Source organism: Vollenhovia emeryi, unplaced genomic scaffold (genome assembly GCF_000949405.1).
Source record: "Vollenhovia emeryi isolate VEMERY1.0 unplaced genomic scaffold, V.emery_V1.0 DF939194.1, whole genome shotgun sequence".
NCBI classification, from domain to species: domain Eukaryota; kingdom Metazoa; phylum Arthropoda; class Insecta; order Hymenoptera; family Formicidae; genus Vollenhovia; species Vollenhovia emeryi.
The window spans coordinates 447058-464621 of NW_011967172.1; the positions used below are offsets into that span (position 1 = coordinate 447058).

General features: G+C 42.0%; 1 protein-coding gene across 1 annotated transcript in view; it reads left to right on the top strand.

Annotated features, from left to right (window-relative positions):
• LOC105562135 (dipeptidase 1) overlaps positions 1-17564 on the top strand; it is an 85424-nt gene that overhangs the window by 13547 nt on the left and 54313 nt on the right. Inside the window, exons 2-3 of the mRNA XM_012012699.1 lie at positions 5690-5843; positions 15437-15569. Coding sequence (XP_011868089.1) covers positions 5690-5843; positions 15437-15569 — 287 coding nt within the window. The remainder of the gene's footprint in view (positions 1-5689; positions 5844-15436; positions 15570-17564) is intronic.

The following is a 17564-nucleotide window of genomic DNA, read 5'->3' on the forward strand; positions in this document are numbered from 1 at the left end:
CATTAACAAACATGCAAGTACAGTAATGCCCGAATGTATGCAAAGTATGTAAAGTATAAAGAGACTCGCTGTTACATAAGTAAAAATGGACAACGAGTAAAAAAAACACGGCGCATTATTCTAAGACTTAATTATGACTTCATTAACACTTTGAGTGCCGTATCTGGGTGACGCGTAAATTTCCGCATAGACCCACGTCTTTATTCATTTATAAGCGATAATCTTATTTACCCGCACAGAAAAAAAAGAACATTCTCCTTTCGAAAATAGGACGTGAAACTTGAAACGAGATTACATTGCGTTAAAGGAAGAAAGACCTACTTGAATAAAGCAATTTTACATATTTCAATCGAGAAAAATATATGCTTATTAAAGAATAATTTTCTTGAATGGGAAGAAAACAATATTGGATAGAAAATAACACATTTCCAAATCAAAGATTATAATGATCAAAATAATTTCATTGTCAAAATAATTATATGTATTCTTCAGGTGACAATTATAATATTTAAATAAGACTGCAACATTGTTGGAATGCAAGATTATTAAATGCTTCAAAGAAGATTATAGAGTGTTGCGTATATAAATACAAAACAATATAAACGCGTTAATTTGAGTATATGAGAGTTGATCTGACACTTTCTTTTTCTGTGCGGTCAAGAATAATTTTACCAAATGCTTGATATATTAAAGGAATAATATAAATTTTATTAGAACATTAAAAAGCAATAAAAATAATAAAGTTTATTGAGTTTAGTGCCAAAATCAGCTTGCACTCAAAGTGTTAATATACGCCCTGTTTCCGCGAGAAAAAGATTTGTATATTTTAGAAAAATTAACTTTGATATGTTTATACATGTATAAAAAACTTGAAAAATTAGATACAATGTAAGATGTGTTTTATTCTTAATAAATAACTCGGCGTGTTCTCGCCGTAAATCATTTTGCTACAAATTATCTGAAATTTTATACTGTCGGTGAATTACTTTCTGCAAACCGATTTATTATATTTCAAAATAATGACAGTCGAAATTTCACGATTATTTTCAATTCGCCGAAGCAACCTGTGCTTATATTTTAATATTCCATAAATCCATTTGATTTATATTATTTTTTTTATAAACTCATATTTCAAGTTATAATTAATGACGTATTCTAAATATTTTGATTCACGAGTTTTATGTATGTATATATATATAATACACATTGCGCGAATTCGGGCATTACTCTACACATAAAGCAAATAAATCACTCACCGGCGTTGTATCGGCATGGTGCTGTATGTCGCACCTGAAACAATTTTTAAACGATTATTAATGACGTTTCAACAATTGCGTTTTGTACAATGGCAGATTAATTTATTCTAAAATATATCCTAATTTTCTTTTCTTAATTCTAAAAGTAGAGAGAAGTCCTCCATTATGAGATAGGATTCTAATACGAGATAGCAGGTTTTCAACGTCCAAATTCAATCACAAATCTATTTTCGCAACGATTACACGATCTAACAGTCAATTGTCCACTAAACAGATTTCACTCCGAGGGCAATAAATTCATGGTGGAACCAACAAATGACGCCTGTTAATTTAGCAGAAATTCCACTATCTTATAATAGGGGACTTTCTTCTACTATCACTTAAATAGTCTGCCATTTTGACTAATTATGAAAATAAGAATTATCTTCTAAAGAAAACTTATAACGAAGAAACTAATCTTCGAGGTTATTTGCGCAAGAATCATTGAAAAGATAAGCGGCTCTAGCAATTATTTCGAAAAACAGAAAAATAAATTTACTCACCAGCCAATATTCGTTGAGTATCCTCGCCAGCTTCTGCATCCGTCGTTGACGCTCGGGGGCGGCTCCATTTTCACTTCACAAAAACGTATCGACCGGAAAAAGACGTAACTTAATAATTACGAACGCGCGGGGAAACTATTAACGACGCATTCCCGATTCTCAGCGTTAGAACACTTTCGACACTCCCGATTTTACACTGCCGACTTTCCGCACTGCCGGCTCTCAATACTCGACACTTTCCGCACTCCCGGTTCTCAATCTCGACATTTTTCGACACTCCCGACATCCGCCCGCGACTTCCGCTCCTCGATGCAGCCTCGATACGGCGTATATCCATCAACCACGACACCTAAATTAGCACAACGACGATAATCGTACGGCAGTTACACGTTAAGCGAATAATGTGGGGCGTAAGGAAGCTTAGACGCGTTAATCCGGTTCTACATTGATCGTATCGTAGCTTCGCGAGCGTCGAAAATTACAGACTCGATCGATCAGCGTCGAATTGGGATCAGGGGCTCGATTCTTGAATTCATTCGATAGAGAAACGTATGCGAAAATTCTTCTCTGGCAGAAAAGTTGAATGTCGATTACTTAAAAGCCACGCGAATAACCCATCAACTTGCAACCTTTCTGTGAGAGCAGAATTTTCGCATACGTTTCATCTTCGAACGAATTCAAGAATCGAGCCCCAGTCCACGGCCCTTGCGAACAACCAGGGACTCGATTCTGGAATTCATTCGAAGGCGAAACGTATGCGAAAATTCTGCTCTTAGGCCTGTTATACAATACGTCGGATGTCGCTTTCGAGACGTAGCCGATGGTCCAAAATGTCTTTTCAAACAATAAATATATAACAATAGCCATCGGCTGCGACATCGTATTATATAAGTATAAGTATAAGAGGCCTTATAGAAAAGTTACAAGTTAAATAGTTATTCACCTTTCGGCCAATCGACTTTCAACTTTCCGGCGAGAGCAGAATTTTCGCGAACATCTCTCCCTCGCATGAATGGAAGAATCGAGTCCCAGAGTGCGATGCGGTAAATCACAACGCGTATCGCGCGTGCTAATACGCAAAATAACGACTACGCTGGCACGATTATCGTACACGGCACGAGACTACGATCCGCGCGTCTTATCCGTTCGGTGCGAAAAGATACACTCACGCGGCGCGTTCACCCTGTACGGCGTCCGGGCGAGGAATGCGGGCGAGGAATGCGGACGGTTGTCGCGAGCTTTGCTACGCCGAAGCTCGCGATCGTTGAAGGTCAATGACGTCAGCCGGCTCGGTGAACGAGCGCGATTGTTTTTCGAAGGTGGGCGATTGATAACGAAAACAAATGACGTGTTACGGACGTGCCCCTGCGCAGCGCGGTAACGGGCGGATCGTCCTCGCAGTCGTACGTGTATTCCCGAGCGGAGCGGACGTGTCTCGATCTCGTGCCGAATGCCACCGTGCGAACGATGATCGCGGTAACAATTAGCGCGCGTAATCAGCGCGTGTCTCCTCCGGTGCTCCACGCTGCGACGTCCAAGCTTCCTCCGTCCGTTCACGAGAGGGTGAGAATCGATTGATCAGGTAACCGTGCGATACGTAATGTGTAATATATCAGACCTTTTGCTCGGCCGCGAGTGCCACGTTACACGTTCGAGCGTCGAGACGTTTGCCGCGAGAGCAAGTAAAGCGAACCGAGGGGATGAAGCGTCTCGCGCTGTTAATTTATGATATCGTTATTTCGCGTTTATTAATGTGGAAGTATTAATTGTGGAAATTGGAAGTGCGCGTTGCGATCGTGCAGTCGCGAGTCGTTCAAATGAGATTAATTCGAGTATCGCCGTTAAATATTACAATGTGTCGCTACTCTATTTTATCGGATGAAGTCAAGTTTTTGTATGTCGTAATTGGAAAGTTAATAAATATTGTAGATAATATATACGTTTGCATAAATGTATATACGCGTACAAACATATTAAATTAAGAGATCTGTATCTCGATTAAAAAGTAAATTGCGATTTTTTTTATTATTGTCGAGTTTCTCGTATAGTCAAAGATTAATCCAATTTTTTTAATTCTTAATCGTGTGATAAATATATATCAAATATCAAAAAATTCCATTTGTTAATAAAATACTTATTTCGGAAAAGACTTAACATTCAACACGCATCAAAATGAATTCATTTCATATCTCGTCTCAGCAAGAATGCAAATACATTTTCATCCCAAGAAGTTATTCTCTGTAACTTGGCGGAAAATAAGTTTGACGCGGCTATTAAAAAATACATTACGAGTTTTTATAACTATTTCATTTATCTTATCGTCAAAGAATAAATCAATCTAAAAAAATTCTTAATTATGCGATAAATATATATATGTCAAATATCACAAAATTCCATTTTCTAATAAAATACTTATTTTTAAAAACTTAGCATTCGACACGCGTCAGAACGAATTACTTTCATATCTCATCTCAACAAGAGTGCGAATACATTCTCGTCCTATGAAGCATTCTCTGTAACTTGGCGGAAAATACGACGCGGCTGTTAAAAAATATATTACGAGTTTTTATGATTATTTCATTTCTCTTATCGTCAAAGAATAATCCGTTTTTTTCAATTCTTAATCATGCGATAAATATATATTAAATATCAAAAACTTCCATTTTCTAATAAAATATACTTATTTTTTAAAAACTCAGCATTCGACACGAATCAAAACGAATTAATTTCATATCTCGTCTCAGCAAGAATACAAATACATTTTCATTCCATGAAGCATTCTCTGTAACTTGGCGGAAAATAAGTTTGAAGCGGCTATTAAAAAATACATTACAAGTTTTTATAATTATTTCATTTCTCTTAGCGTCAAAGAATAATCCAATAAAAAAATTCTTAATGATGCGATAAATATATATAAAATATAAAAAAAATATATTTTCTTATAAAATATAGTTATTTCAAAAAACTTAGCATTTGACACGAATTAAATTCATATCTCATCTCAGCAAGAATGCAAATACATTCTCGTTCTATGAAGCATTCCTTGTAACTGGGCGGAAAATAATAAGTTTAACGCGGCTATTTAAAAATATTGTATAATACTTTTATCGCCAAAGAATAATCCAATTTTTAAAAAATTCTTAATTATGCGACAAATATATATGAAATATCAAAAAATTATATTTCCTAATAAAATATAGTTATTTCGAAAAAGACTTAGCATTCGACACGCGTCAAAACGAATTAATTTCATATCTCATCTCAGCAGGAATGCAAATACATTCTCGTTCTATGAAGCATTCTCTGTAACTTGGCGGAAAATAAGTTGGACGCAGCCACCGAGTCCACCTCAAGTTGGACATCAGATAACGCCGTTGCAAAGGGCAAACTTTGGCTATCTAGAGTTTCTTTGGCTATATTGCACAACGAAATTACAGGACATCGAATATTCTCGTTTGAAGTGGGATTAACACCGGGAGCAATTAAGTTTAAACCGCGAGCTCGGACAAAAGGTGAGAAATGAAACGAATGCATCTTGCGTTACAAGTTCGCAAAACTTTTGACAAAACAGCCCGGAATATTCCGTCAATGTCGGATGTCTTTAGTTTCCAGCCGTTCTCTTAAGAATCGCGCGTCGCGGCGCTTTGTCTTTTCGGAAAACCACGAGCGCCCGTGTGAAACAACTTTATCGGGGAGGCGTTTGATAGTTGCCGCGCGCGAAATATATTCCGTGTCGCGCGCGTAAAGAATGTGTATTTTCCACCGGAATAAATTTATCCAACTGTTTTACAGCGGCGCGTCATGTTTAGCTTAGGAAGTTTAAAGGGTGGAAAAGTCACGGGCGACGCGTGTGTACGCGCATATCGATCGATATCTCTCGTTTCTTTCCAGGCACAACGACCTACCCTGGAACATACGGAAGTTCCTGAAGAACCAGCTGAGGGAGTTCAGATTTGATGACCTAAGTGGCATTCATCCCTGGTCACGGAGCGCTTGGAGCCACACGGATCTCAAGAGGTTGAAACAGGGCATGGTCGCTGCGCAGGTGAGTTTAATATAATAATAACGGTTTCGTCAAAGAGTTCCCGAACGAGAGTTCGTCAAAGTTATCGGCTCGCCCGAGCTATCGCGTGACCGATTGAACGTGCGGAAAATTTCTCGGTGAACATAACGGCCTCGCTACGATTAATTGCCGTCGATATTTACGCGGGGCTCGGAGGGCTAGGAATGGCCCAGGTTTTAAGGGTAAAATGTAATAATTCGTCGAACGGCCGGACTCTTGCAAGGATACCACTCGCGGAAGAAATGTATGAGAATGCGGTAAAACTTTTAAGAAGATTATTGAAAAGCTGCTTATCAAACGTGCCGCGATTTCTTGAATAAGTTAACTACTTGATCAGATTTTCGTTGCTTTAATTATTCGCGTATTAGGCTCGCCGGTGTTGCTGTAATCTTTTCAGATTGCGATTTCATATTAGAGATTTGTGTAAAACTCGTAAATAGATTATGATCGTTTGTTGCTCGTCAGCGAAAATGCGCAACTCACGGGAGATAAGCAAATTTACAAAAAAAAAAGAGAGAGATAACGTTGTTGTGGATTAATCTAAATTTCTCACTCGGTTTTCGAAAACAGACCTGGCAATTAGTCGAGCTTAACATGCGATTTTCGCCAACTTCGTCGCAAGTGAAAATTAAATTCACGCGAATGAGGGAATCGCATGTCGCCTTGAAGCCACAGTACCGCCAAATTGCAATTAAATGTTCGCACGTAGAACTCGACCTGCAGAGTCATCGACAATTATAACTAATTTAAAGTCGCGTTAATCCAGTCTGATTTAAATTCAAGCGGTTGCCGGCTCGCAGAATCGCATGCAGTTACTCGTTCACCAATATTGCTACGAAATGCTCGGCGTTATCCTGAAGCCTGTTTTGTTCGCGGCAAGTAGGGATTATTAATTTATAGCGTGCCGTGTACGGTAACTCGGCTATAAATCAAACAGCCGCGTCGCCGCTGCCTGATGGCAATGAATCGATTTCACCAAGATTTTACGCCTAACGCTAAACACGAATGCGCGACGCTCGTGACATCGGAGCATCCCGGTGCGCCAATTTGTATTTGAATTTCGTCATTTCCGAGGGGTAAACCGCTCACCAAAATCGTGTACACCAATGCCTACACGGAGATAATTTTCTCTTCAAATTTACCCCGAAAATCATGTAATCGTGGGATAACATGACATTTTGAGGAACTTTACGAGAGTTTTTTGAAATTTTACTAGTAAAATGTATGGTAAAATTTCAAAAACCTTCATAAAGTTCTCCAAAATGCCAGATCGTCCCACGATTACATGATTTTCAGGATAAATTTTAAGAGAAAATTCTCTCCGCGTACTAATGTGTACCCCCTGGTCATTACTTTATCTTATTATTTTATCTTTGTAATGTCCCAGCAAGGTCTGATGCCCAAACTAATGCCCAAAAATGCCTCAATATAAATACCTAGTATATCCAGTAACGCCGCAAATCTGTACACCACAATGCCCTTTACCCCTCGCTTATTTCTATCGCACAAGTGCGATAAACCGCTGTAAAATGTACGTCGTAGGAGGAAGAAAAAAAGGCTAGGTTGTATATCGAATACCTACGTATTACAGTAATTAAAAAATTAATTATCTGCCGTGTTACATCGCGCGGAACGACCTCGCGGGCGAAATTTGCCGAGTAACGTGGTCAACCCGAAATTATCCAGTAGATCTTCCGATTTTCCGCGAACCGTGAATTTAACGAATATAAATTTTCATCTTTCCGATCGCGCAGTTAAAGCTTTCGCGCGCGACACTTCCGCCGGGGCGATCGTTAATATACGGGGATTAATCTAAAATCGCAATTAAGATCTGACCGTAAAAAATCGCCTCTCGGTTCAATTAACGGCGGAAACGGCTCTTTAACGACCCGAGGAAAATCGAGGCGAACTTGGGCAATTAATTTCCTTCGGTTGCCCGCCGTGCTTCACGTGCCGCCGAAAATTTACCACGACACGATCGGTTTCCTCCTCCCCTCCGCCCCGAAATACCTTCGATTAATCCCGCGAAAATCCCTTTCCGAGCGGCTCGGTATCGTATCGAATAAACTTCGGCATAGCGCGCGAAACTTTGCACAAAGTCGGACAATCTCTATCGAGCATTGACTCCCAACCACATTCGAGGTGGCCTAAAATGTTCGTTAGAAATAGATAAGAGATAGGAGTGTCAAAGTAGACAAAACACAAGTAAACTAGTACCAAAATTTCGACTCGGGGAAAGTCTTAATTTGTTATAAAATTTCGTTGTAACAAAATATATTCAAAAGAAATGTTTCCAGAAAGAAAATTCCCCCCGGGAAAGAGATAAAAGTGTACAAGTCCAAGACTGAAAGATTTTACGTATCGAATAGAGCTAAATATTGCTTAAAAATTGAGATGCGCCATAAATAACGCGAATACTCGAGATTGCCGCCGCCCGCGTTCTTTTGTACGAAGATTTTCTTCAACTCCAAATGTTCTCATTATCAAAAATTACTCCCCTTTGTGCGTCGCGAGCTTATTGCATTTAAAGTAGCTCGCAAAGGGGAGCAAAGGCTGCGTGGAGAATTTATTTACGGTACTTGAAGCGCTCGCGTAGAGAACGTGCCTCCGAAGACGCGAAGTGCATAGTCGAGAGTTAACACAGAAGGGGAAGATAAAGACGCGTATACAGTCGCGGGGTGCACGCAAAGTGGCCCGGGTGAAAAGTTTCGGGATACGCGCGCGGATATAAAGATATTCCGCGGGAACGTGTTCGAACGTCGAATTTAACGTGCCGCGCATATACATTGGTCGTTTTGCACGTGACCAGCCCCCGCGGTCCATTCAAACGAGAATCTTGGCTCGCTGTTAAATAAACGACGTTACTCGCGATCAGTAGCGGGGTACACCGGTCATGGAGCCGATATAGCGCGCAAATCCATTTAAGAGCCCGATATCGAACGGCGGGCGAAAACGAAGCGTGGCTCGTATACACGCGCGTTTCCGCGCTATACATTCTTAAATGCATTGAATCTCGGATTAAATCGGAAGGAGGATTACGGGATTTCGGTCTCTCGCGGATGCCGATATCCATTTTCGAGGTGCCGCTTCTTCGCGTTTTCTCTTTTCGAACGAGGGTCCGAAGCCGCCCCGGAGGCACGGGCGGCGCGCGTGCCGGACCCGTTAAAACGCATTACGAATTAACGGGGGCCGTTGCTCGCGCCGCGAGATAAGTAAATAATACATCGCGGGAGATTACACCGGCGTGAAACTTTCAGTTTGCAATGCGTGGAACTTGTAACTGAACGGGCGCGACGGGATGCAGAAATCGAGCCCGTTCCCGGCGTCGCGTCGCGGATGAAAGCGTAATGCTCGAAGGTCGCCCGATGTATCCCTGCGTCGCGCGAAGCGGGGAGGAGATTTCTCGAGAGACCTTTGAAAATGCCATCGTTCTCGTTAGCAAAGACAGTCTCGGGGTGATCCCCGGGCTATTAAGCGCCCCATTCCGAAGCCGTTTATGGTGAGCGAGACGGCGAGCCCGCGATAAAGGGGTAGCCGCGATCCGAAAAGTCGGAGCGGGTCCGTGGGGCCGGCGCGGAATAAGGCGGCTTTGAAAAGGATCGGGCTCTTAGTCGCTCACCTTAATGTTAAGGTATCCCCTTACCTTCCGTGGCGGTGGAGAAGCCGAAATGAGCATCCACCGAGGCAACGCGAAGACGTGTAAATGCGCGGCCATTTACCGTTGCGGCGTAATGAAATCATTAATGTTATTAAATGGAATATTAATTTGGTGCATAATGAGTGGGGATGCTAGTAAAACGCGCCGTGTTTACAACATACCGCCGCGCGTTACGAGCAATTTTTCATAATTAATGCCAATCTCGCGATCGCGATGTTTGCGAGGCGCGGGCGTGATAACGAGGAAAAATTATGAGGAGGATAGCCCGGCGCGGTAATGCTCGGATAATTACGCGAGAACTTTTTTCATAGATATCGTATTTTTATGCGAAACAATTAATAACGCAATTAAAATTGGAATGCGGCTATAACGAAAGAATTTCGTGATGCCTATATGCATAGGAGGCGCGTGGAAATATCGCGTGAAATATCATTAATAATGATAGAAGCGTGCATCGCGCTGTCGAATTGAATTTCTACTTGGACTTTCGTTGCGCTTTATTAATAACATAAACTTCTAAACGTGATCTCACATCGAAACGTCCCGAGTCGAAATTTTGGCTCTATGTTGAATTTATTTCTATTATATAGTAGGACCTAAGATAGTAAAAGAGGTCGAACTGCAAGTACAAAATTTACCCCTACTTCAAAACTGATAGTATAGGAAATTTCTACTTTTGCCAACTTGGCGTTAAAGTAAGTCCTTTTAAGTAGAAGCTAAAGTAAATTTTTAGAATTAAATATTCAAGGGAGGAGAAAAAAGCATAATGTCATCAAAGCTGGTTATTGCTGGTATATGTAGGTGTTTAGATCAGCTAAGTAGGTGTAAATTATCCTTAAAAGTGTCAAAACAGTACCAAAATTTCGACTCGGGGTGCAATATTAAAAAAGGGGGACCTTTTAGGAACCTGAGAGGCGATCGTAGTGCCTGCATCTCGGATTACGTTCCGACCTCGACAGTTCCCTTAAGGTATCCAGCCTGCCAACGTCAGGACGAAAGGGATAACCACTCGGTTATGTCCATTGGGACGAACGCGCGTACAGATTCATGTAACATGTACATAACGCGTATACCGGAGTGTATACGGCAGCCAAACCGAGGCCCGCCTCGATCTATCACTGTCCTGGTTAATTCAGACGGGCTGGCGGTATCCACAGCGGAAGGTTACTCGCCATTGATCGCGTGCCGTCGACTTACGTAGAATCTTACACGACACCGCGGCGTGGACGAGATTTTCCATCCTTTTGTACGTCCGCTCTCTCTCTCGATCAGACGCGCGACGGAACCAGGTACAGACAAAGGGGTAACCACTAGCTGAAATGTTGTCCCACCGATTACACGAGGATTTCGTAAGGATTTCATAATAATTTCGGAGACACTGTCCCACGATTACAGCAAGTGGTTACCCCCTTAGGTACAGACGTCAATCTTGCTATTACGATATTAAAATTTTCGCTATTAAATAATACACGGTGTGTGTTAAATCCCGCATGTCTCCGACGCGTTTCTCAAAAAGGATCTTATTTATTCGAAGATACCGTTTCTAGTGTAAAAAAGAAGTCTCGCTACATCCTCGCGTATAGTACACTAGCGCGTCGCAGAATCCGAAGAATACATGTGACAAATACTTTCGTTTGTACCCCCGGGCTGTCTATCTCGGGAAACCTTCGGCACTTCCGGCACATCACAAATCGCGAAAGTGCATTCCAACTTGAGATGAGTCGAGGCTCTCCGATTTATCGCGTCGGTGGATTCTCGGTGGGAATTTGCGTTACACTTTCGGTGACTTCGTCGCGGGAGAAGCAATTCGTACGGACGGGAGGAAATTTAAGTCTCGCGTGCTTGTTTCGGAATTTTAGATACGAGGAGAGAGGGACCGACGGAAAACGGAACGCCAACGGCGAAACACAAATTCCGTCTCCTCCGGGTTTTTTTTTTATAACTGCAACTAAATTGAATTTCCATTATTGTCCCGATCTCTCATTATATATTTTCACGTCCAATAACCGTACGAATGGCAATAAAAATGCAATTGTCCCCCGCGTATCGATATGATATCGATTGGATATTTCAACACGAAAAATTTTAATAGCCAATTTTCGCTTGAAATTTCTTTAGTACCATTACCTTTTGTTCCAAAAAGCGCGAGCAATAGAGCTGGTGACTGTTCGACCGAGCAGCTCATGGCGTCGATTGTTCGCATATTAAAACTATTATTATTAAAATGCAGGCATTTTATCATTTCAATCTATCTCGAATACCTACGGATGATCAATCGTTAATTCCGACGTATCGTTTTGCATAGTTATTAAAATACTTTAGTACAATTAACATTGTAATATGTATTATTAATTGTATCGTATTATGAGTATTTTTAATACTTGATATCAGAAATTCTTAAAAATCGAATTATTTTGTAAATGTGTGTTTAAAGGTAATAAGAACGTTCATTAATAAGATTCAAAATTAATCACCATAGTAATCGATTATATTTATAGTAAATAGTATTTTGTTGAGTTTGATATTTTCATCGAAGTTTTTAATATTTAAAACTGCCGGAAGATTAAAAAACTTTCTTTTAATTTCAAGATACTTATTCGATGTATCCATCGAATTGCTCGGAAAGCTTTCAAGATTTTGTAACATTCATAGAAATTTAAATGTTTAGGTACGATAATCGTTTGAAAACTCGTATAGAATAGGAATGATGAGCGATATTACATGTAGGTATGTTACATTTCGAGAAAGGTAGGCGACAAGAGACACGTTTTATAGAATTTACACGGCGCCAGATGTGAGAATTGAAGGCGAATGAAAAAGAAAGCAGGTTTTTCTTAAATCGATTTTCATGCTCCTTCGTGGCTCCACACGGGGTAAGTTAAGACGGCCGTCTTAATAGCCGGCTCGCACCGCGCAGCCACAAAATTGCTAAAACGTACGTAAGAGCGACCGGCCCTTAAAACCACAGCTCGCCTTCAACCCTTTGACGGGCAGCGGGACACCCACCTCATGATAATTGAGTTTTTCATTATACATAAGTCTATTTCTGCATTAATAATGCTCAAACAAGATTCTACAGGATTCTAGATACCTAAACTATGAGATTCTAAGCCCTGTTAATATTAATTATTTTCACGCAATCGATAAATAATTTATGTAAAAAAACGTACGATTGTTCAATCGAAATTCGGTCACGGAGATTTTTCACGAAGGATTTGACTGAAAGTTTATATGTGGGGGTTTTTGGGATCGCTGAATACGAATCGGAGGTTAAAATTATAAAATTTAAACTGGCGGATCCAAGATGGCGGACAAAAATAGCAAAAATTCAAGAATTCTCATAAAAATGTGATGAAGTATCTTCGAGGTCGCTGATTACGAATTTGAAGTCAGAATCATAACGTTCAATATACAGTGGATTCGAGATCGTGGATCTATTATATCTTTAGCGAAAAATTGCCAACTCAAATAAAAATTGCCTACATATTGGGTCCATCGTAGATGAACTATACTTTATAATTTTGACTTTAGATTCGTAAGCAGCGACAACGAAAACCTCTTAAGTACAAAGTTTTGCGGGAATTCGTTAACTTTTCCCATTTCGATCCGCCATCTTGGATCCGATGTGAATTTTGCATTTCTGACCCCAGAATCGCGATCAGCGAGCCCGAGTACCTAAAGAACCACCGTAATCCTCATTATTGGTTGGCTACAAAAATGTGCCCCTGAAAGGGTTAAGTAGAATCGCAGACGCGACGCGTTCTATATACGGGCAGGAGGAGTATTTTTACGAACGTCTGACCTAAACCTCGCCGTGACTACTGGCCGCTGTTGCGCGAGGCCGAGCCGGAGGTGCGGAAGGGAAAAAGGAATCTCACGTACACACACGTACACAGAAGCACGTTCTACGAGCGTCTGACCTAAAATGCCGCGGTAACTGCTTGCTCACACTGGCGGAGGAAGGGAGAGCGAGGAGGTGATTGTGCTCTAATACAGATGTCAGTATATCTCGCTTAATATCCCTCGCATTTTCTCCGATTACACAGCTCTGTTCTTATAATCCTGCGAAATCACGTTCCTTCCACCGCGCCGTGACGTTTGAAATTGAGATTTCGCGTCTGAAATCGAGATAGCGCGACTGCGGATCCGGGACGATGCCATTCGTGCACGAGCGTATCTCTTTTACGTTTCATGTAAAAGAGCAAAAAAAGATGATAAAAGACCGTTAACGCCAGCTAATGTTCCGTCGATTAACAAACAATTGCAACTACAATGCTCGACGGATAAATGCGAGGAAAATCCAACTTCTCTTTTTCTTTTCGGATTATATCGCCGCGTGTAGTCGCTCAGCTGTGTATGAAGGTAATTAGAAGTTAGAGTTAAAAGCGACCGTCTTGGCGTTTCCGTTTGGCGTACCGGCATTAAACCGCGAGTGAGAGAGCGAGAGAGCGCGCGTAGGCTGAACTTTCCGCTGCCGTTGAATTATTTACTCGTCGCAATTAGCCGTCTCGCGGAAGAAAGTCGCGGAAGTATTCGAAACACAGTCGTCCCGAATGTAATTACGGCCGCCGGCATCGCACGCGATTAAAGCGCCGGCGGTCGCGTTGCGACTCGCGAGGGTGCAATTTCTCTGCCGGCGGCAGACGTCGAAGCCGGGTGGCGGGACAAGAAAAGCCGAAAGTTTGCCGCGCGCCTCCTCGCGCCCTCGTACGTTGATTTACGACATCGCGACGGTAACCTCACGCTTCGGACATAAATTTCGCCCGCGTTGTTAAATAAAACTCTCCTGGCCGACGACGCGCGACGCGCGCACTCGTGCATAATGCGGAAAATTCGCGCCGAAGTAAGACACCGCGCTCGGCCTCGGTTCCGACCGGGCGCAAGAACTTAATGTTTCTCATTTCCAAGTTCCGACGGTGTCGTCTGACGGGACATCAGCCGGCAGTCTCTTGATAAGAATTTATTAACTCGGCTTAATCGCCAAGTTTTCTCGTTTTCCCCGAGAAAAATATTGTGTACGGGCACAGCGAGGCACGGAAAGGCAGGGAAAGCAATCTAATCGCCGGAGTTGTTTGACTACGAATGATAAGCGTCTGAAATATGCGCATAAATTCCGTAATGTCAAACGGATGTCGTAAGTAGGAGAAACTAATTATATCGCGGTGCACGACGATCTCGCGTGACGGTGGGGAACAAAGGCAGAAATCGCGTGCTTTTTTCAAGTCGCATTGTTATTTTTGCAACGCCAAGTACACGTCGTGCACGGAGCGTAATCTTAAGAGACAGTCCATTCGGAGCGTTGAAATTATACCGAGTCGTGCCGTTGTATTTCAAAGGGGTCTCTTAAAGTGTTTCGTTATTTATGACCGTCGTCGATATCAGGCTATTTAAAATGCAAATAACCCCCCCCCCCCCCGCGTTTGTAGATTATCGTAATACGCATTTAATTATTCCTAGCGTTATCAGATGCTGGATTAAAGCGGAGCATTATGTGTGTCAGAAATATCTCGTAATTAGAATACGAATGCGATTAATGCTATCGTATTTTAAGCGCGAGTAAGCCCGCGAGCCAATATTGAATAAAGATAATCCTTTGCAATAAATCGCGACATTTTTATCGATTTTAGCTTTAGCATAAGAACGGCCTACTTTACGTTACAGTCATGATATATCCATTAACATAATAAATTCCATAAAGTTCATCGATATAAAATTTCCATATTTTGAAAATAATTATATAATAATCAATTTTGAGTCTGTACGCTCGTTGTATATGAATTAGAGTGAAATATCGGTGTCGGTATACGAGCTTTGCGTGTTTAATGTTAAAAAATCAGGACCGCCGCGCTCGGCGTGTTTAAGCGCTAAATTGATGAGTGCGATTTAACTCACGTATCCCACCATTTCGCTGTTGCAGTTCTGGTCCGCGTATGTGCCCTGCTCGTCGCAGCATCTCGACTCGGTGCAGCTGGCCCTGGAACAGATTGATCTCATTCGACGACTGGTCAACAAGCACTCGGACAGTATGGTCCTCGTTACCACGGCGGAAGGTTCGTACTTTAATTTACTCTCCGACTCGGCGCCGGTAAAATCAGGACCGCCGTAAGACAACAGCCCGGGACGTTAAATGCGAGAATGAAAATTCGCCTGGCGATACATTTGGCGCGCGGCCAGTTCGATTCGAGCCACGGCCTCGCGCGCGATAGTGCTCTACTACTTTCGATCGAGCTCGCCCGGTCGACACTTCGGCCGATTCGGAAAAATATGTGGACGACGGAGGAACTTCCGCGGGAGCCGTCGATTAAAAACACTCGCTATTTTTCACTCGACGGGCAATTTATCCACCTCGAATTACAACGAATATTCCACTTAACCCCTTAATGCCGGCCATATTACTTGATAATCCGAGTTTCGCCCGGAGATTAATGTGTTACGCGGCGCTGGATCAATCTTGCATAATTGCTCGCTATATCAATCTACTCCCCTACAGACCGGGCTAATGTTTAAAGTTACAGAGACAAAGAGAGAAGAGAGTGTTCACGGTGTATCTCCCCCTCTCGTCCGTGCAAACAGATTTTCGGATCCATCCTATGAAATTTTTCCCTCCTCCCCCCCCCCCGCCGGCGCGTTATCCGCGCTCTGCACCGACCTTTTCCTGTAATCTCCGTGTCTCGCGTGTTTCGCATGTTGATGGATATTCGCGAAAATAAAAACATAACTGAAAAATGTCATCCCCGGAAATGTGTCGTCTGCAGCACGTGTTCGCTACGTCCCGGCGTCTGGAGCCGGCGCATCGCTATAGCATTAAATTTTCATTGTCGAATCGTGTTATCTATTTCCCGCTTCGAGTTCTCGACATGTTCGAGATCCCTTGATACCTCGGAGGCAAGCGAGAATCGTCATCTTCCATCCCGCGTCTCGTTCTCGCAGCCCTCCCATCATCCTCGCTACGGATTCTTTCTCAAAAATTTAAAATGCACTTTAGACTGCGCGCGGAGGACGCGCCAGGAAAACGAGCAATCGCTTTCCCAGCGTAAGAGGCAGCTTTCGACCTCGTCGAATCCATTTCGGGATGATCCGTCGATGAAGTTGAGTTTTCCAGGCGGTGTTACGCCAAAGAATTGGAAAAAAAACGAGAGTGTAATAAGATCGATCCGAGGGAAACGATTCTCTCTCGCGTTCGCGTCTATTTTTAAAAGCGAAATTCCCACGTGGGGGCTCGGGTCTCTCGCGCGGCGCTGAACTAGTTTATTGATTCCATAAAAAATATCTGATGATGCAATTACATTCGTATCGATAGAAATATAGCATAGTATTTTGATGGCGCATTTCGAAAATCGCATTTATACGATAAATTTGCACGCCGCTTTGCCCCACATTCGTTACTACCGCATCGCGACAACAGATCGTTACATTGGTCGTTTCCAACGTTTTCCATTCCGTTTCAAAGATTTGAATTAGTGTAATTCAAATCTTTTCAGTAATATTTTTGTAAAGAGATGAGAAATGCATTGATCCAATAAAACTTTGATAAAAATCAAAGAGATAATTTAAAAGAATGGAAGTAGAACGTGGCCTAGACACATTCTTACTTTAAAGATTTTCAACATATGATACGAATTGCCTGTTGCGATAACTTGGCAATATTTTTATACGATTTATTTAAAGGAGAAATCATTCCAAAAATACATTTCCACAACTGTAACAATTGTAACGTTTCAATGTAACAAACATTGTCGTGTCGTAAACGCGAGACTTCGATAGGTCCTCCTTTGAGCTTTCAAAAACTGGTGAATCGGTGGAAAAAGGAGTAGAAAAAGTCGACAACAACGACCATTGCGACATGATGAATCGGTGATATCGTGAAAACAAGAAAAAGAATGGATATTCCCGGTAAATAGCGTCGCTTTATCGATTGACTTCTGTTTGTCGTATGCATTTCTAAGGAAAGACGGATTCGCGTTACAGAGAGAGGTTTGTCAAGTTTGATATTACGGGAAACAGTCATTATGCTTCGGCTTCTCCGCAGGCATTATGCGAACAGA